The sequence below is a fragment of the Leuciscus leuciscus genome (assembly GCF_965113295.1).
Source record: "Leuciscus leuciscus genome assembly, chromosome: 13".
Classification (NCBI taxonomy): domain Eukaryota; kingdom Metazoa; phylum Chordata; class Actinopteri; order Cypriniformes; family Leuciscidae; genus Leuciscus; species Leuciscus leuciscus.
Window position 1 is genome coordinate 14,372,916 of NC_138737.1, and position 21,793 is coordinate 14,394,708.

The window sequence follows — 21,793 nt, forward strand, 5'->3', positions numbered from 1 at the left end:
GTTCCTTGTGAGGAGTAAATTATTGTAATTTGGTTACTTTTCTGAAATGAGGCAGCGTCAATGACATATGACCTCGGGAGGGCGCAGCCTTCAAAATGACACAGTAATAGAGTCTACATTTGAAATAAAACACCAATATTTCTTTAAATGTACTGTAAAATTTGAAGATTGACTATTTTTAGAACTGAGTGTGTGTGTGTGTGTATATATATAAATATATATATACATACACATATACGTACATGCATAATATTTCAGCTTGTTAATTCTATTCATATCCATGGGCAGAAATCTATGTTTGTACAGAAAATTCCTGTTTGTCTTTATGTTTATAAAGTGATCTTCATAAGAATACCCGTATTAACAGTGTCATTCATTGTGAAGGTAGAAATTATGACAGTCCTATGTATACTAAATAAAATAAAAATCCCTATGCAATTAAATAATTTTTCTGACACCCATCATAATTTTATTAGATATTCAATATATTAGATAAGATAAGATATTCAACACAATCTCCCACAGCCCCTGGTTATTTTCAAGTCTGTTCATAATCAATGAGGTTTACTGCATAACTAATGTAATCACTATCTTATTTATTTCCTGCTATCATTAGGAAAATATTTTACAATCAGGAGGAGCCTGATATTGACATCATTGTAGCAAATTATAATGTACCTAGTGCTCTAAGAATCTATCAATTACAGTACTTTCAACACAGACAGGTGAAAGTTACAATGAAAATTATCAATAGAACTTAAGGCAATTCATTGTTAGGATTATAAGCCTGATTAAATGGCTTTAAAGGCTAATAGTAAATATAGTGAAGCTTTAACTGGAATGAAAAGCTCTATGAAAATACAAAGGCTAAAATGAAGTGTGGCATTATGTTAAAAGGGATAGTTCACCCGAAAATGAACATTTTGTCATTACTTACTAACCCTCATGTTGTTCCAAACCTGTACGAGGTTTTTTCTTCTGTTGAACGCATAAGAAGATATTTTGAAGAACGTTGGTGTCCAGACAGTTAACGGAAGCCATTGACTTCCATAGTAGGAAAAAATATATACTATGGAAGTCAATGGCTTCCGTTAACTGTCTGGACACCAACGTTCTTCAAAATATCTTCTTATGCGTTCAACAGAAGAAAGAAACTCGTACAGGTTTGGAACAACCTGACAGTGAGTAAAAACTATCCCTTTAAATTGTATATGTAATTTTATTGCAAATTGTATGTAAATTGTAAATGTGGCTGTTTTAGATCTCATAAAAGCTGTCTCCGATTTTTTATAATCCAAATAAAATTTTTAGAACAGATATACTTATTTTAAAGGTTTATTATTTTTTTATTTTCTACATTTATTTAAAACTATTAATGTTAATTTGGGTTATGGTCATTCTAGGGATATAACCAACAATTATTTTTGCATCTATGGATAATATATAGGTTATTCATTTATTTACATTTGAAAATACAATGCATTTATTATTATTCACTTAAAGGGATAGTTCACCCAAAAATGCAAATTCTGTCATAATTGACTCATTCCAAACCTGGATGACTTTCTTTTTTTTTCTTCTGTTGAAAACAAAAGATATTTTGAAAAATGTTTTAACCATTGTTGCCCATACAGTTAAAGTCAATAGGGTCCAAAACAACAATTAGAAAAATTATATGTAGGAAAAAAACGAAAATTTCTAAATATCTTGTTTGTTCTAAAAGAAAGTCATACAGGTTTGGAAGAACATGAGTGAGAACATTTTCAGGTGAACTAGTGCTTTAACATCCTTATTGCCAGTTTATTTGTGTAAATTCACAAGTCTTTGACCTCCTACCCGAAATATAGCATAACAAATATTTCGGTAACACTTTACAACAGTCTCATTTATTAATGCATTAACTTATATGAACTAACAATGAGCAATACATTTGTTATGGTATATAATCTCTGTTAATGTTAGTTAATAAAAAATACATGTTGTTCATGTTAGTTCACAGTGCATTAATGCGTACAAATACAACTTTTGATTTTAATAATGCACTAGTAAATGTTGAAATGAACTAAGATGAATAAATCCTGTAAAATATTGTTCATTCGTAGTTCATGTTAACTAATGCAACCTTATTGTAAAGTGATACCGATATAATTTTTTCAGAGGAAATAAATGTTTTGGATAATACAGGCCAAGATGTCACAGTTACAGTCAATGTTCTAATGCATTTGTTTAACTGACACTTACCTGTACCAGGTAGACTCTGAGTCTAAAGACCTGATATGAAGCAAATGCTCCCTTACTCACCACCCACACCAGAGGACTGGTCTGGATCCACACGCCAGAGGCCTGAATGAGCTGCTGGTGAAGTGATGCAGCTGACCGCATGTCTTACTAAGGAAAGGGAAGGAGGTGGTGTTCATTCTCTTCCTCCTGATGAGGCTCCTCGCAACGCAAGCAAACTCCATGTTAACTTTTGAGTGGAGTTCACAAGGGCAGCTTGTTTTCTTTCAGGGGTTCTTCACAACGGAGGGTCAATTAACCACGTACCGATCATCTGGATGCATTTTACAATCTCTTTCGGGAAAATAAACGTTTAAGGAAACAAAACTATCAAAGCTCGATTTGAGGCGCACACAATTTCGAAGGCTAAAACCGCTTTTTTGGCTTTTCTAAATCCTCTTCCTTCACTGATTTTCAATGGAGCGAAACAAAATCATATCAGACGAAATCAAAGGATGGGATAAACAAATGCCTGCTCCTCTGAATTGGAAATCACTGATATCAGGTAAGGTTCAGGCAGTCGTGCTGGCAATGCATAGTGTGGCCGGCCAGGTTACAGCAAGCCTGGATACTTCCAGCTGAGGGACACATACGGGGAAGCAGCCGGCACGCCTGAGAGAATCAAAAGGTGCTGAAACAGATATTTCAGTTTAGATGAAGGTCTGCGCAAACATCATCTCTCCACTCATTCTCAACGCTCAGCAGAACAGCCCCTTTCTCCCTGATCTGTTTGAGGGTTGGGGGGGGGGCAGCAGCACCCTCAGGTTACTTAGCATGTGGGGCAACTCCAGGACACAAGGGTGGAAAACACAGATCAACAACAACATTGAGCCTCAAAAGAGCTCTCTCGCCCCTTCGCTCTCACTGCCATGACTGATCCCGGGCCGAACACAAAGGAGGAGAATTTCTCTTTCCTGAGCAGAAACAAGCATTTGAGCAACAATTCCTCCCGAAACACAACCGAAAAAAGCAGCGCAGGCGTTCTTCAATTGATTTCCAAGGAATAAACATTTCTCCCTCAAATGAAACAATTTATTGATAGCGTGATATAATCAAATGAGGGGCCAGTGCACTTTTTGTGTGTGTACAAACAGCCACGTCAAGAGCTGTGCAAGGAGTGAGTGACGCTTCCTCTTTCTCCCCAATCAAGAAATTAGGTAAACACAGCACAAATCAAGAGTGTCATTATTTCCGTTTAAATACGGGAACTGTAAGCACAAAAAAAAAAAAAAAACAATTACACAAGCAGGAAGATGCTCTCAGTGAGAGTACACTAACACTAAATGGAAAGCTCTTGCCCCTGTGCATCCAAAGGGCTCCTGAATCATTTCAAACAATTATTTCGGCTTCCAGCCATGTGAAGTCCACTTGTGGAACGGTCCATTTGCTGTCCTGTCCTGTGTGGCCGGGACTGAACTTGTACAGTATGTCCATTTAACCATGTACACAAAGAGCTGTTATATTGTGAAATTACCAATCAATCAACTTTTAAAACACAATTTAGTGTGAGGAATAGAAAAGTCATACATGAAAAGATGTTAGTTATCCATCAGATCAGTACACTGCAGTTAGTTAAACAGACTAAGAACACAAATGTCTACTTCTTCAGGACTTCAGAGTAAAGTATAGACTGTCATTTTAAAACCATCCGAACAATGACACCTAAGAACCACAACAGCGTGTAATATTTCAAACATAAATGGCTGTTAAACTATGAACATATTTAAATGTACATCTATATTGTCAACTAAAAGTATGTAAATAAAATAAAATGTAGGACTGTCTTACAGTTGCACAAGATTCAAATTTTTAGGGCATCAAAGTCTCTGTTTGTGTACAAATCTGTGGGCTTGATATCTTTAAATTAGTCACACACCTTAAAGGGATAGTTCACCCAAAAATTTAAATTCTGTCATCACTCACTAACCCTCAAGTTGTTCCAAACCTGTATGAGTTTCTTTCTTCTGTTTAACACAAAAGAAGATATTTTGAAGAATGTTGGTAATCAAACAGTTGACTTTCATAGTAGGAAAAGAAATACTATGGAAGTCAATGGCTTCAACATTCTTCAAAATATCTTCTTTTGTGTTCAACAGAAGAAAGAAACTCACACAGGTTTGGAACAACATAAGGCTGAGTAAATGACAGGACTTAAATTTTTGGGTGAACTTTCCCTTTAAGTTCTCAGTGCTATCCACATGGCATATTTAGCAAATTACAGGTGACAATGACAAAATATCATATTATAGGCCACATGCACTTAACATTGATTTTGAAAAGTCTGTTTTTATAGCAAATGCATCTTTATAAAGAGACCTTTATAAGAATACCAGTATTAAAAATGTCACTGTAAAGAGGATATATCCGGAAAATAATGACAGTCCTATGGGGAAAATAAAATTAAAACCACACTATGCAAACAAATTAATTATAATTTAAACTGAGACACCTCACTTTGAAACCAGAATCATGCTTAATTCAAAACCTTTCAAATGTAACCCAAAAAACATGGAAACAGTATGTCAGAATACCTTATTCTTCACAAAATTTGATGCTTGATGTAATGCTTTGGTCTAAGGAGGACTACTTTTATAATCAAAATATGTTTACAGATTTTTTTTTAATGTGAAATGGGGTGTTAAAATGCTGCCTGTTTCAATCAATATAACACTGATGACACTATTTGGCTACATCTTTGTATATTAAATCTCTGCAACAGCTTACAGTAGAACACGAGCATTAACATGCAGTTCACTGAGCAAAATATTCGGCCTGTTTTAGTTGCCTACAGGACTATATATACTTATATTACACTCCCCATTAATGAATGATTGTTCAAAGCATCAAGACACAAACCAAGTTCCCATTAAATCAGATCAATTGAAAACCATGAACATGAATGAAATGAACATTGATTTCGTACAGGGATAACTGTCTGGAATCTGACTGAAATACATGTTGATAGGAAGTATTGTAACTAAACAGTGTTTAATGACCCATAGCAAATTAAATTTCTATTCTAATATACCCAATATCACTCATTCTTTTACGCAGGGTACAACTTATCACAAACTAGACATCTGAATAAATTGCAATGGAAAACAAATATATTGCTATATAGAGCTAAACTTTGCTATACGAATGGGCCTTTTTCTTTCGTTTTTGTACATGTTTGGCAGAGCAGGTAATAACATTTGCCCTTTACTCTAGTACCACTTCTGCTTTAGAGAGCATGCAATTAAGAGACATTAAGAGAAGCTTGCATTTAACAATACTTTAGTGTGTATTATGATTGTTAGGATGCTCCTCGCACAATGATCATGACCAGGAAGTCCTCTTCCGTTTTGGCAAGAGCTTTCGCAGAAGAATCTAAGAACTGCTGAGAGAAATCACATGGTGGAAATGCGTGCAGGACGCCAGTGTTGTCCTTATCTCTACTGCCCCCGACGGGTAAACTGATGACCCCAGCGGCCTGCTTTTGCTTCAGGTAGGAAACCAAGTTGCGCAGGGGCCTCTGTGTCGATGCTGCTGGGTCCGAAGACGAAGGCTCCTCGGTGCTGCCCGGAACTGCCAGAAGAACCGCATACCCGCCCGGGCCTGCGACTTTGATGCGGCGAGACACTTCGTCGATCTTGGGCTGGTCGAGGCGGAGGCGTTGCGTGATGCGCAGCTGAGCGACTTTGCCGCCCATGCTGCCGTCGATAAGAAGACTGGTGGCGACGCTCAAGTCCCCGTCCAGGAGATGCATGCTGGCTGGGAAGTTACTGTTCTTTAGGAGCAGCATGCCATTCCAGGCCATGCTAAGCTTGCCCCCTGCATCCTGCTTTGAAGCCTGGCTGCTTTTGGAGCTTCCCTCGGATCTGTCCCTCTTGGAGATGCCTTTGGCTGAATCGCCTGCTTTGCGCTTTCTTTCCGCTGGACTTGCGCCGACACTGGTCTCTGAGACGCTGCTGCCTTTTATGCGCTTCTCACCAGGGGCTCGGTCCAGGCTGCTGCGGCTCTCTCGTGCAGGGGACACCCGATCTGCTCTCGCTGGACGCTCTGAGTCGCTGAATCGACCGTCTCGACTGCTCCCTCCCGGGCTGCCTTCAAGGGACGGCGGTCTGCGGCGTCGGGCTGCCCACTCGCTGCTGCTGTCAGGCGAACACTCCAGATGTCTCCCGTCCTCCATGAGTCGACGTTTGCGTGCAGCGTCCCTGGCCGGCAGCTCCCGCTCCAGTGACCACGCCTCTCGCCGTCGTTCACGCTCCAAGTGTTCAAGGGGCTCAAATGCAGGAGTTCGTACACGTTCACGAATGGCAGGGGCAGGCCATTCAGCCCCGGCGTACAGTTCTCGTTCTCTGAAGTGCAGTGGTGGGGGAGTCCGTTCTCGGACCCTGATGGCCTCAGGGGTGGCGCGATGGACGAAAGACTCAGCCACAATTTCATAGTGCTGCAAAGGGAGGGGCTGCAAGAACTGCTGCTGGTAGCGGTGCTCCGTGTCTGCGAAGTCCACCCTCAGCCTCCTGTCGGGACCGCCGAGAGGAAATCCACGCATGTGTGTGCAGGCTGCCTGAGCGGCATCCAGGCTTTCATACTGAATATAAGCCCAGGTGTCCCCTTTTCTGTAGTCTATAGTCCTAATAGTGCCAAAGCGGTCAAATTCCCTGGCTAGCGCAGTGAGAGGCACCCAAGGTCCAAGACCACCCACCCATAGGCGTGTGGTGGGGGTGGCTTTGCCATAGCCAATTTTTATGGGGTTTCGGCCCACGACTTTCCCAGACATGCTCATTTTTGCTCTGTGGGCCATGTCCAAGTTCTCAAATTTAAGAAAGCCATAGGTGCTGCTCTGTCCCCGAGTGGGCCTTTTAATGTCCACCTCAGTGATGGTCCCAAATCGTTCAAAAGCCCTCCTCAAATCATTTTCAGTCACAGTAATATCCAAATTACCCAGAAATAGTGTGCGGTTGGCTCTCTGGTCGTCCTCTGGAGAGATAAAGTCCTCCTCGCGGAAAGGAGCGGCTCGCTCAGCGATGTACGCGGGCCGCGCCCTCGCTTCATAAAAGGCAAATTCTCTTTCTCTTTCAAGCTCTCTCGGTAAGGGTGGAGGTGGGGGAGGAGGAAGCCGGCCCAGCGCTAACTGCTGTAACCGGTAGTCTCTGTAACCCAGACCGGTTGGAGAGAGCGGCCTCTGGGTATGCAAATGTCTATGGCCAGCAACGACAGAGAAATGGTCCTTATCTACCGGAGACCGACTTCTCCGCCTATTCAAGTAGACAGCCTCGATTTTCAAAGGACGGTCGTACAGCACCAGCCGCCCTCGCGCGTGCTTTGCCGCCCTGGCATCATCCGGTCTCCTAAAGTTGACGAATGCGATTCTCTCGTCATTGACTCGGCTGATTTTAACACTCACATCACCAAATTTTTTGAATTCGTGGAAAAGGCCGTCCTCGATTTCCTCGTCGCTCAGTTGGGAGCCGAGCTCGCTGATTTTTAAAGTTTTGTACTCACTTTCGTTGGTGGGAAGCGGGGCGCGCGACTCTCCGCGCGAGTTGGTGCGCGCGGCCGCCTCTAAGGACAAGCTCGACGCGTGATTCTTACCGCTCGAGCTCGCAACGGGGCTGGTGTAACCGTGGTTATTTCCAGTCCGACTGGAGACATGTCCGTCAAAATCCCTTCCATCTCTTTTATCTCCAATCAGCCCCCTTCGTGCAGAGCCCCCTTCGCTTTTAGAAGAACTATTGCCGTTGTTGCTCCCCCCGCCAGAAATCGAGATAACCCCCATTTTCTTACTGGTCGGGTGGCTTCCTCCCCTGTCTCGTATATCATCCAAGGCCCTTGAACGCTTTTTCACAGGCGACCGCTCTTTCCCTTTCATGTTAGATATCCTCTGGCTTTGCGCGTCAAACAAAACACTTTTTTAACAGTTACGCTAACGCGATGGCAACGAATTTACACGAGAAATTGTATAATTTGTTCAGTGTCCCTGCGGCAAAACAACCGCATACGCCATCTTGTCGAGACTAAAACATGTCCCGCCCGTCGACTTTGATTGGTTTGACTCTCTGAGAAACTTCCACGCCACTGGTTGTTCTGTCTGTCAATCTAGACCGCCCGTACAGCGCCCAGTCTTGATGTACACCATTTTAGCTTCAAACGGCAAAAATTTACCATAACCACTTTATAAACAAGAGAGGTTGACATTTAACTAATCTTCAATGAGGTCTTGAGGTCATGCACCTAAAATATAATATATGTGCTTCTGCACCAAATTCCATCATCTTTTAATAAACATGACGAATCAATAAATCTGTTAGGATTCAACAAAAATTGTTTGAATTTAAAAAAGTGTTTTATGTTGAGTTGATTCTAAAGACTGGGAGTTGTCTTACATTTCATTTACATTATAAATGTTATCTTTATAAATTATGAGTGGTTGAATAAATAACACATCCAAATATGGTAGTTCACTTTATGTCCAACAGATGGTGATGCTTGCCTGTTCCACTGAGGTGAACACAAGGGTCACGTTAGTGTAAACGTGAAGAATAGTTTTTTTAACATGTCGGTTCAGTAGCCCATTAGATTTAGCATTGTCAACGGGGTTCACCCTAATAAAATGATTTTTATTTTATTTTTTATAATAAAGATTTTCAGAACGGGTGGAATATTTATTTATTTTTGTCACCCAAATAGCTAACCAAATAAGGCTAATGTAAGATGTTATGTAACATAGTTAAATAGCTACAAAAATGAATGTACTTAGCCTATATTTAAGGCAAGATGCTCTAATCTGGAGCTACATGCAAAAAAAATTAAAATAAAAAATGCTTTGAATGTTTCTTGTGTGGTCAAAAGAGAGCAAGTATGCGATAAAAAAAATGTTAGGACATAAATGCTTTCTATAGGCTACAAATAAATTGTGTATTACAAATAACGATTAAATGCACAAAGCACAAGCTAACACATCATATAATTAAAATTTTTGTTTATAGGCCTATATCTAAATTTTTTTTTAAGTAGCCTAGTGGTTATCTGCCATGAAGATGTCATTCAAACTGCTGCAGGCCTATAGTCATCAAGACAGGTCAACTCAATAGTTTTGGCTATTTTATGGTTAATGTTAAATATTGAGATGCTGTGTACGTTAATATTGTGTGTCCGTCCTATCAGAGCCTACAATAGTTAGCACACTGTCTTTGTGTACATTTTTCATCCTGCCAGTTTCATTCTAGTTCTTATTAGTAATGCTTCTCTTGTATTCCTGAACTATGTTTCTTTATCACATCCTTTAATCAGGGATTTAATCAGTTTGCATGTGTAGCTGGAGCTGGCTCCCCTTTCTTGAAAGATCAGGCTGGAATTCGAAGCTGTGGGTGTGGAGAGAGTTTCTGTCAGCCTCCCTTTCTATCCTCTATTAGAACCACATGTCAGCACTCTCCAAAACACGGCACGGTCCGCTAAACTGGCACTTAATGTGATCCAGCGTTTCTGTCATCCTCAATGCACAAAGGAAAGAAGCAGCAGGAACTGCTTGCCCCAAAGAGACTGTCGATCTGTTCCCATTTTGAGAATTAGGAAATCGAGAGAAGCTTTGAAAATCATGTTACTGCAGCTTTTTTCATCTCGAAAAACTTCGTCTTATGTGTCATCTAACTGAAGTGAATCACCCTGAAAGAATGGCTGGCAGGATTGGCATGCAGTCATTAAACCCAGATGGAGCTGAATAACCCACACCAATCCCATTGCTGGGTCACAGAACTGCCCTCCTCAAGGCTGTTTGGCACTTGTATCAACAGAACACTTTAACTTCAGCTATTTCCCACTGGATCGGGATTCCAAAAACACATCAAACACGATCAACTGTAGCTCTTATGAGAGACATAGTTTTAGTTTTAGTCAAGTCAATGTCAGAAAAAGTGAATATGTGACAATATGTTTTCACCAGGCAGAATTTGAATTTGAGTTATTGAGGCCTATGTGCATTCTGAACCATGCGAAAATGTTATTACATTTTCATTATTATTATCCAATACATTCAACAACAGAGCCAGCTTCAAGAACTTGAAGCGTGCACTGGAAAATTAAGTATTTAGATTTTTGTCCAAGACTTTTGAATTAAACAGTAGCATAACATGTAAGCTGACTCATAATTCATTAGGCTTTGTGGTTCTGCTCTGCTGTCAGACCCCAGACCTCAATTGATAGGTACGACAGAGAAAAACCTTGCAATCCATCATCAGTCCAGGAGTGAAGGGCTTGTGGTTACTTAGTTGGTTTTGTATTAGCAGTGGTGTCACATGCTGCTGATGTATCGAGTGACATTTGACAGCCTTCCCAGCCGGCCTACAGCAAAACACACATTTAAAATGACACATTAGATGGCCATGTCTTCTCTCAAATACAAAACGTTTCTACTAGCCTTAAAGAATTGGCACACAAAATATTTTTCTTGCATTATAATATTTTGAGATGCTTGTATGTTTCCAAAAGTTGTCGGGGCCTGTTAAATTTGCTATGTCACACTAAACCACACATTCCAAATAAATTTTCAAATTAGAATTAAGGATGCATGAATATAAACATTTTGGTTGATACCAAAATTATGGTTTAAATCTGTACAATTTTATCTAAATAAATTAAAAATAAAACTACAAAAAAAATGTTTAATGCAGCAAGGGAATTTAGCTCTATAATGCTCAATATGAAATTCTGATGTTTGCTAAAGATAACATTTAACAATGTTGTTAAATTCTGTCATTTTTTTTATTTTATTTTTTAGATTAAGCATTAGATGATGGCTAAGGTAATCTAAATGTAAAACTTGGAGAAATGAGCAAGCATAAGTAGAGATTAAATATAGGCCAAAATCATTAAATAAAAAAAACCTGTATCAGCAATAACCAATATGATACCAATAGATCTATCATGCGTTTCCTAATTAGAATAAGCATTAAGCAATCAGCAACACAAAATGCAATCTATATGAAGAGATGCTTAATTCCAGCCAAAGAAGTACGGTGTTGTGTTTGGTGTTTTTAGTGGTGACATATTTGAATGCACAAAGTTGGGAAATGTAAAAACATTTATTGCCTGGGACTACATATATACATAATGGGGCTAAAACACTGCATACACTGAAACTATGAGATTAACATTAACATACTTAAATAAACATGTTGCACATCCTCTTTGGTAATTAATATTACACTATTTTTTACAATTTTAGTATCCCAGAAAGAATTTTATAGTCAGGCAAGTTGTGTGCAAAGCCCATTATGGCTCATTGAGTTTCAACAAAATCACACAAACAAATGAGACGCTTCCATAGGGAAAGAGATCAACAAAGATCAGCACAAGCTGGTTCTTTGCCGTGAAAACATCTAGAAGCCTGTAAAAAAGAAATGTGTACATTGAGCGTTTAAAAATAGTGTCTTTCAGTTGTGTGTTTCTGAGTAACACTAACATGCCGGTATGTGCAGGCATGCTAAATGTTTGTTGGCTCAGTGATGTCATCGCAATCCCAATTGCAGCTGCACGGTCATGTCGGCCAGGATAACAGGCTCCCGGGGTCTTTGGTTTTCATGCGCAGGGCCACCAGACCTGAGGCCTTGTATTCAGACTCCGGTCCGGGCTCATAGGAATGGGCCCCTAGGCTTCCTGGGAAGCCATGGAGTGAGTATATCCCGTTTATACTAGGATGGTGGGTTGGGTGATGATGATGATGATGATGAGGATGGCCTGCAGATGCAGACATACCCATAAGCCCGGGTAGGTTGCCATGAGGATGGGGATAAGGGGTCATGCAGGATGACGCCATGTTTTCCGCGCCCAGAACACAACCACTGGCCGCTCCGCCTACACCTCCCGTTCCCGCACTGCTTGGCCATAGGGTATTTTGCATCTATGTGGGATATTAAATAGAAAAACACAAAAAAAGACATTAGTGAATTACTCTAATACGTCTTAGAATTAATGATAATTATAGAATATTGTCTGAAAAATAAAAAAGCAAATAAAAAAGTATTGGAGAAGTTTACATACGTTATCATTTTGGAAAGAAAAAAAAAGCACTTTGAAACCTGTTCTCAAAAGTTTGCGGTATCAGGCTCCCAAGAGCTGTCATGTAAATTAACTAAAAATAGATTTCCATTTTTAGTTGAAAACGGTGGTATTTTTAGGTAATGCAAATTGTTGGAAACAATGTGGTTCTCAGGATGCCATACAACCACTTTCACATGCCTGAACATCAGAAGTTTTTGGAAAGATATGCACTGTGTTAGAAAAGATTCAAGGCACTTCAATTGATTTCAGTTTAGGGTTTTACTTGGGCAATGTGTCAATGGTTTCCAGGGAAAGGAGGAACAAATACATGTTTAGAAAAACTAGAAGCTGTTATAAACCTAAATCTCCAAAAAATGTATGGATTGGTTTTTAAAAAGTATTTTCAATATATTCAATTTTGTGTGAATTTTCAGAAGGATTTATTGGTTGATTTCTGGTCCAAATGGATTGAGTAACTCCTATTGAACCAAATACTTTTTTGATATAGAATTAACCTTTTATTTATTTCTTCCTTATTATTACTTTATTTATTCTTTTTTATGAGTAATGTGACTACTTCCCCCTTCTTTTTAACTAGTTTCTGTGTTGAAACTGAGGATAACTTAAAGAGATACATTGAGGTGTTTTATATGAAGAACTTGAGTCACTGGAGAGTTTTGCTTTTCCTGATTAATGAATATAATTGTAAGCCGGTAAAGCTGTAAGTGACAAATGTCATAAACAGATGTGTATTTTTTCCCCTTTGCAATAAAAACTTAAATTAAAAAAAGAAAAGAAATCGGTGTTGTGTAAATGGCCCCTAAAACTAAATTCAATCAGTGTTTTTGACAACAAATATAATTTGTTACAATGTTCACTATATCCCCAGCCAAACCAAAGCAGCTCCCCAGTGTGTGTTGAAATACTTGTTCTCAAGTTTTGTGTGTCTGCTGCGTTTGTATATTCGTGTGTGTACCTGGTATGTGTCGGAGCGAGGGAGAAGGGAGATATCGTATGTAGCAGCAAAGTGGTTTCGCACCTCTTGCATCTTCCCGTAGCGCTCTCTTTTTCTCCATTTGGCCCGTCTGTTTTGGAACCACACCTGGGGAAAGAACACATTTATTCATTTAAAGTTTTGGTTGATTGGCTGAAGGTGAAGCTGAAGTATAGGCCCTGTCTGAATGAAACACATCTGTCTCATGTAAAATGTATAGATCTTTTCTTAAAGGGTTAGTTCACCCAAAAATTCTGTCAGTAATTACTCACCCTCATGTTGTTCCAAGCCCGTAAGACTTTCATTCATCTTCGGAAGACCAATTAAGATATTTTTGATGAAATCTGAGAGCTGGCTCACTCCTTCATAGGCTGCAAGGTAATTTATATCTTCCAGCCCAGAAAAGTTAGTAAAGACATCGTTAAAATAGTCCAAGTGACTACAGTGGCTCAACCTTAAGTTTATCAAGCGACGTGAATACTTTTTGTGCGCAAAAATAACGACTTTATTCAACCATCTCTTCTCTTCCATGTCTTTCTCCTAAGCTGTTGACGTAGTGTAAAAGCGCAGCGCTTCTGGGTTGTACATCTCAGAACGTAGGCTCACTATTGGCTGACGCTGGTCATGTGTGTGATGCGTGTAAAGCCTTGTTTATACTCGACGCGGACGCGTCCACACAAGCGAGAAGGTGCGCGCGGCAAAAATGACGTCATTGCGGTGTGGGCGGTCGTGCGCGTTGGGTTCGCAAGACCCAATTTCGCCTGGCGGTGTGCACGACATTTTTTGTAACAACGCGCGCGGCGCCGCATCCGAAGATGAACGACTTCGAGCCGAATCTGGCCGAGCTCGAACTTCTCACCACACCGGCACCCAGTTTGCACGTCTAAATTAGTTGCTTACATTTAACAAAAGAGCATACAATAGCATAAAAAGCGTTTTTAATGAACATAAAGGTCCATGTTTAATAAAAATGTTCACGAAACTTAATGAAATGTTTAGTGAAATTAGAAAATATAAGAGATTGTTAATTTATTTATATTGCATACACATTCTCATATCCATATATTTTGTAAATTGTCACTAGTAATAATCTCAGGGTTTACTGGGTTTTACACGATTCTTCTTGTAGTGTGGTATTGGTGGCCGTGTACTAAAATAAACATTGTCACGTGTGTATAGCTTCTTCTAACCGCTGATTCCTGATGGTTTAGAGGATAATTACTTGAGTCGCCCCCTATCGTTTCAAAGAATAGTACAACGGCGAGCGCGTCAAGTATAAACGCCTCGTCCGTTTGGGGAGGTGCGCGCGCAGTCTGCGGAGACTCGCGCTGCGGAGCCAAGGCTTGATGCTGGCCAATAGTGAGCCTACGTTCTGACGTACAACCCAGAAACGTTGCGCTGTTATACGTGAACTCACTCAGAGGCCCACACTGAAGAAAATTAGTAGTCGTTATTTTTGCGCACAAAAAGTATTCTCGTCGCTTGATAAACTTGAGGTTGAGTCACTTGGACTATTTTAACGATGTCTTTACTAACTTTTCTGGGCCGGCAGATATCAATTACCTAGCAGCCTATGAAGGAGTGAGACAGCTCTCAGATTTCATCAAAAATATCTTAATTTGATGTTCCGAAGATGAACGAAAGTCTTACAGGGTTGGAACAACATGAGGGTGAGTAATTACTGACAGAATTTTTATTTTGGGGTGAACTAACCCTTTAAATCACAATTGTATCAATTCATTTTCAACAGAGTATCCAGATATATTAATTACAGTTGAAAAGTTTACTTTGAAAAAATGTATTCTTTTTTCAGAAAGGATAATCAAAACTGACAGTAAAGTCTTTGACAATGTTACAACAGCTTTCTATTTCAAATAAATGCTGTTCTTCTGAACTTTCTTTTCATCAAAGAACTCTGAAAAAAAGTATCATGATTATCACAATAATATTAAGAAGAACAACAACTGTTTTCAACATTGCTAATAAGAAGAAATGTTTCTTAAGCACCATATCGGCATATTAGAATGATTTCTGAAGGATCATGTGACACTGAAGACTGGAGTAATGATGCTGAAAATTCAGCTTTGACATTAGACAAATAAGTTATATTTTAAAATATATTGATTGCTGTTTTAAATTGTAGTCATATTTTCAGAGCATTACTGTTTTTAATGTATTTTTGATTAAGTAAATGCAGCCTTGGTGAGCATAAGAGATTTTCAAAAACATTAAAAAATCTCAGACCCAAAATTTTTGAACGATAGAGTGTATCATGATTGTTTTAATATAAACCAGTTTTATTTAATCTTGCATTCCTCTTACATGCATAGCTAACAACCCGTCCCAGGAGGTGGAGTCCAACACACCTGCACTCTGGCCTCTGTAAGCTCCGTTCTCAGTGCCAGCTGTTCCCTAGCATACACATCTGGGTAATGCGTCTTCTGAAAGACCTTCTCCAGCTCCTCCAGTTGAAAGGTGCTGAAAGTTGTCCGGTTTCGCCGCTTCTTGTTCTTGCCTGAAAGGTCGATGGAGTCAGCGATGGAGTCTCCAGTTAGTTCGTGGGACGGCTCTTTCAGTTTTCCACAGCATTCTGAACTTAATGCAGGATAGCCAAGGGTCTTGGGTAGGGTTTTCTCTCCTGCGGAGTTACAAACAGGCAAGTTTTGCCACTAAATGCAGATCAGTGACCATTTAGTCTCTAACAAAATATGTAAATACTGTGCAGGCTAATTAAACATCAGTTTCTGAGTAAGTACAGTGCTTTTTTTGTCTCCTCAACTGCTGTTAATGACATTTTAAATTGTTATAGCCTGAATATTTCATCATGTGATATAGATGTCTGGCATGGCTAAGCGACATTAGACTAACCAAAAAAAGCACGTCAACTATGTGAGTTTTAATTAAACGGCAAACACAATTATAATGCAGTATCTATATATCAATTTTTTTTTTTTAAAGACAAATTAAAATGCAGGCTTTCATTTTAATATATTCCCTAAATATAACTTTTGCTAAAAACACATTGTTGATATGTGATAAATGAATAGCTATCACTGTATATGCTACTGTAAACTGTGTAAGCTATGTTGTACATCAACAGTGCTTATGTAATGTATTGAAATAATGGTGTGCAAACGGCACATAAAATCAAAAATATCTCTGCTTTTTATAATAAATAGACTTTTTAACCAACCTTGTAAAGACAAAAATGTTCTCCTTTAAATATTCTGTCTGTTTTTGAGTATTCCACATACTTTAAAAGGGATAATAAAACACACTGTCAGTAGAGCTTACTGTTTTGATTAGCTTGAAACTTGATATTGAATGGCTTGAGTTTAGAGTGAATGTTGCCATTTTTGCTATAGCTCGTATGCTTGCTTGAATAATACAATAAAAAAGCATGTCATTACAAAATCCACTGTTATGATGTGACAGATTAAAAGTTTGTAAGAAGTCGAAGAATTTTATAGACAACAACAACAACAAAAAAGGATCCGTTAAAATCACTATAATAATAAACATCATTCAAACAGGACGTGTTTGCTTTTCTCAAGAGAATATAAAGGATGGGAAGTGCTGTTTTAAAAGGAATAAACCGAGCTTTAGCTTTAGAAGGCTGTTTTCTTTCATGACTACTTTCCAAAATAGTGAGACGTTGAGAAAAATTGTAATGCAATATTTGTATTCCCAATTTTTATTGAAAAGGAAATAAAACATGCGTCAGTGATGTAGCTGGATTCATGTTTTCAAATATATTTGTGCAATTTCTCATAGTTGCCTGAACGTAGGCATGGAATGGAGAGATAATGTTTAAACCGTGATCATAGGTCAATAAAATGACAATATTATGGCTCTATAAAATGTATAGGTTAATAAATAAGATACATACATACACATACATAAAAAACAATTATTAGCCTATATTAAAAGGCACATCTAAAGTTCCTAATAGTTCAGCTCATAATATTGTTTGATAATAATGCTGTTCGGTTTCCTCACAAGAACTCTACTCCATCTGAATTGGAGTGAACTAATAATTTCTCTAGATATTCAAAACATCTGACCTTGGGTCATAAAATATCCTCAGGCAGTTTGCTTTACTGCTCAATGTGTCTCTTTGCTCAGTGATTACAAGTAGAAATGAATTATTCTTCATAATTTAATTTGAACCAAAACAGAGGAAGTCATTTACAGAGCTACATAAAAGAGTGCATTATATTTGATCTCTTAAAAAAGTTTAGGAACTAAAAAAAAAAAAAAAAAAAAATGGCTAAACTCAGTTTTAAGAATAGAACTGTCAAGAACAGTTATACTGTAAGGTTCTGTAATGTAGTCTATGTAAATTTTGATCCATTTTCATTTTTATTTGTATATGCCAATATGTCTACTGACCTTCAAAAGCCTGATAAATAAATGATTGTAAAAATGACAAAATAGTATTTATGTGAATAGGTCTGTATAATAAAGTAAGTGCAATGATGTATCAAAAACAAGTTATTCCCAAAACTCCCAAACAATTTTTTTTGTTCCTTATACTGTAAGCCAAAAGACAACCTGTCTTTGAAATGTTCTTTTGACCTGGTATTATAACAGTGTTGCCTTCAGAACTAGTTCCTTCTGACTAATCAAATCCAGGCTATATTTAGGGTATATATACCCCCACCCCCCATAAGGTATATGGTTCCCAATTAAAGGGCTAAAGATAGCCTCCTGGCTGAACAAATCTCGTGATCTTAAAACAAATAAGTTATTTCAGAAATGGAAAACTGCTTGACTTATGGAAAATGGTATCAACAATATCGTTCATAAATTAAACGAAATGAGAATCCTCAAGCATCCTAGTTCCTACAAACTGTTATTCCAAGGAAAATCAATGTCAATATCAATGAAAATCAATATTGTAAGGCATTTAAAAGCAAACGAGACAGGCCTCAAAACTGCGCAGACAAATCCAGTTTTGAATGCTGTAATCTGAATAAATATTGTTTCTGAGCATTAGGCCTTCACATCGCAATATTTTAGGCCTGCTATATATATTGGGACTTGTGGTTGAAATAAATCGTTCCAGTCCGGTATGGGAAGAAAACGTTAAATCGCTTCGAGGGTTATTCAAACTCCTGTTAAAATAACTATCAATAATCTAGAACTTTATAAATGCTTTATTTTTTATCATAATATGGAAAAGTCTGAGGACGAAACGCGCCATGGATATTGGCCTGTACAGGCCTGAACTTAATCTAAAATACATAATTCTACAACCCGAAGAAATCATTCAGCTGTTCAAAAATATATATAGCCTAAAAAAAAAATTATAAAAAATCTTATTTAGGGTCAATCTTTTTTTCCCCTACAAAATAATAAAATATCAAAGTTAGCAGTTAGGCAATTTGAGATCAATTATCTCTACAATCTGAAAAAGGTAATTAAACATGTTTAAAGCCTAACATAAGTATTTTAAGTGTAGCAAAATAGCCTAAATAAAATAATAATAATAATAATAAATAAATAAATAATTTTGTAGTTATTTAGAGAACCTTCTATGAAAATATCAACGAATACACTGACCTGAAGATCCAAACATCAACTTTTTCATTTCTCCCAAAAAAAAAAAAAAAAAAAAGTAAAAACGTAAAACCCCCACACGGCCAAAGGGGTTTTTAATGCTTCTTTGTTGAACCTAAAGTTTTAAAGAAACTTTATTTTTATAAGTGTATTGTCTTATGCTTGTTTTTAAGATGTTGGTATTTTTCTAAATAGCCTTATTAATGTTACGTATTTACTGTTTGGTTATTGAGATCTGTATAGCCTATTTTTATTATTATGTTCGATTATTAGGCCTATATTTAGAACTAGCTAATTTCCTAAAATAATAATAATAATAATAATTACATTAGTAATGACATTTGGCCTACCATTTCAAAAATTCTGCTTAAGTTTCCAGATCGAACGAAATAGGCCCACTGATTGACCGAAAAGACTAAATGAAAAATGACATTAAATATTAAAATAGGCCAAATCTATCTCTAATCATCACAGATAAACTTATTAGATCTGATATCTTTTTAAGGGAAAATTAAATAATAATAAAAAAAGCAAAATCCAATTTGCCATAAACTTTTAACAAATTATGGGTCAGTTAAAAACATGAATGGTTTGTCACATAACATAGTCATCTTGGTTGTTTTGAGATGGGGCCTTTCAGACTGAGTTTTTGAAAAGTTTTTTTAAACTTTAATTGAGAATTATTTATATTTTTATTATTATTATTATTATTATAGCGTTTGGTAGGCTATATTACAAACTACCAAAACAACAGTCACTTACCTTCGGAATTCGTCTCATAAAAGGACGAGTTCTTCTCGGTGATCGAAGGTTTTTGGTCCTGATTCATATTCTCCAAAAACTTGGTATGCTTTCCAGGCGAGGCGCGAGGAGTTGTGCTGACGCCGTGCGTAAAGTTCGCGGAGCCGCCGTCAGCGTAGCGTCCCATAAAAAACTCATGTCGATGCGCTAGAGGAAGATGCGGAGACTTTTGAAGGTCGTCACACTGAAAGAAAGAGCCGGAATTATGCTCCAAACCGGGGGAATTCTCCGGCGTGATCCTGTTTGGAGGCGAGGAGAAAGACAAACAACTCTCAGTCTCCATCACCTCGTCCCGAGCACGAGAGCGCAAATAGTGGACTAGGATGCTATTAACAGGGGACACGTTAGTGTAGCGAGCGAGTAGGGGATTTTTTTCCACCTCTTCATTTCAAGTGGGTGGGATTTAGAGGATCAGAAACAAAGACCCGTGAATTGGGAGGGAGTGAGACAGCGATCTGATTCAATACGCCCAGAAATCAATCACGTGCGGCTCCTGTCAATTAACCATTTAGCCTACCTCCAAAACATTTTCAGTTATAAAACAAATTTGTTATGAGAGATAGGACAATGTGACTAAATCGAGTAATTGTGACCAACTGAGCCCTTATAACTTTAAATCACCCAAGTTAATCCAGATTTGATGAGTTTCGGTCCAGGAACATTTTACGCGTGACGCTGCCGGTCACTGTCATAACTCAATCAAAGCAGGGATCAGCCAAGTGAACGCGCACTGGCTATAAAAATGAAGCTGAATGAATTTAATTATGATTTATGGCATCTACATAAAGGATCGATGACAAAATTAAGATATTTTGCATTTACGGATATGACCACACAAATAGCTATCTGCTTCTGAAATGCCATAATTGTTTTTAGGTTATATGCTATGGACAAAATAGGCCTATGCGTTAATGAAGCATCGTTTTTTTTTAATCATCGAGACATGAACTAGGTCTTAAGTACAAATAAGTAATTGTAATTGAATTCACAGAATGAAACAACCTTGTGAAACAGGGCCAGTAAAATTAATAGACTAATTGAGATTTGTGACATGTAGAATTTCAGACAGGAAAAAAAAAAAAAAAAATCCTTTGGCTAAGTTTGATATCCCAAAATCTGTGAAACATTTCAAAGGCCGTAGTTTAACAGAAAACAGCAAATGTATTTATAGAAAACAGCGAGATGTTGACACCGCCAGATAAAACATATTCTTATACTAACAAGATGATATAAAGCAGGGTTAATGCATCACTAATATAATTTAAAAAAAATTATCAAAACGCGGATCCAGTTGCATTTTTATTAAACATTACAGGAAATCTTTGATATAAAATTAATCAATGTGATCAACTCACTTCTTTCTACTTCTATCATCGCAAAAGCACAGAACTTCAACTTTACTCAAAGAGTAGGCATAAAGCAACCACTTTCAAATCAATATCTATTAGGAGAATGTCACTTAGTTCTTGCATTTTTTTTTTTTTTTTTTGTAGAGGGTTTGCTGTAGACTATAGGGTTATTAAAATGAAAGTCTGCTGCATCCATTAGTTTTTTCTGCTCGATCTGTGGTTCTTAAAAATCCAACTTCTCCAACCCAGCAGAAAAGTTAGTGTTTTAATACTAATTTTGTCCTTTTAAGTTTCAAGTGACTTTAAACTGAAAAGTTTGAGGAATAGGCCTACTGCAAACTGCAGACTGTCCACCAAATTAATCCAAGCTAATAAGAAAGAAAGAAAGAAAGAAAGAAAGAAAGAAAGAAAGAAAGAAAGAAAGAAAGAAAGAAAGAAAGAAAGAAAGAAAGAAAGAAAGAAAGAAAGAAAGAAAGAAAGAAAAATCACCTTCCACGTGGAGTTGCTTCAGTTTGGACATCCAGAGATCGAAGAAATTCAAAACTGTTGATATTGACGTGGCAGCTCAAATCTCTGCAATAGATCTCTAAACATAGAGCACTTAAAGGGCTTGTGCTGCTTTCCAGGATGTCTAACCGTTTTTTTGTTTTTTTTTGTGGAGCCAACCTGACGGACAAGTGTGTAAACATCAAGTCCATTTGCTTCGATCAGCCCACATAAGAACCGTTTCATTCGACGATGAATTCACCAAGCTAACATACTTTGGGAATAGGCTACGGAAGAGATC

At 37.9% G+C, this 21,793-nt stretch overlaps 2 protein-coding genes across 2 annotated transcripts; both read right to left on the reverse strand.

Moving 5' to 3' along the window:
- Window positions 1-1,376: 1,376 nt before the first annotated feature.
- rbm15 (RNA binding motif protein 15) lies at window positions 1,377-8,303 on the reverse strand. The gene has a single exon (XM_082189282.1). It carries the CDS (start codon window positions 8,132-8,134, stop codon window positions 5,573-5,575), a length of 2,562 nt encoding a protein of 853 aa, XP_082045408.1. The 5' UTR covers window positions 8,135-8,303; the 3' UTR covers window positions 1,377-5,572.
- A 3,028-nt stretch (window positions 8,304-11,331) lies between these two features.
- On the reverse strand, window positions 11,332-19,946 carry alx3 (ALX homeobox 3). The gene is made up of 4 exons (XM_082189356.1): window positions 19,619-19,946; window positions 15,661-15,932; window positions 13,277-13,402; window positions 11,332-12,160 (listed from the first exon to the last, which is right to left on the reverse strand). Exons 1-4 carry the CDS (start codon window positions 19,938-19,940, stop codon window positions 11,798-11,800), a joined length of 1,083 nt encoding a protein of 360 aa, XP_082045482.1. The 5' UTR covers window positions 19,941-19,946; the 3' UTR covers window positions 11,332-11,797.
- Window positions 19,947-21,793: the final 1,847 nt, after the last annotated feature.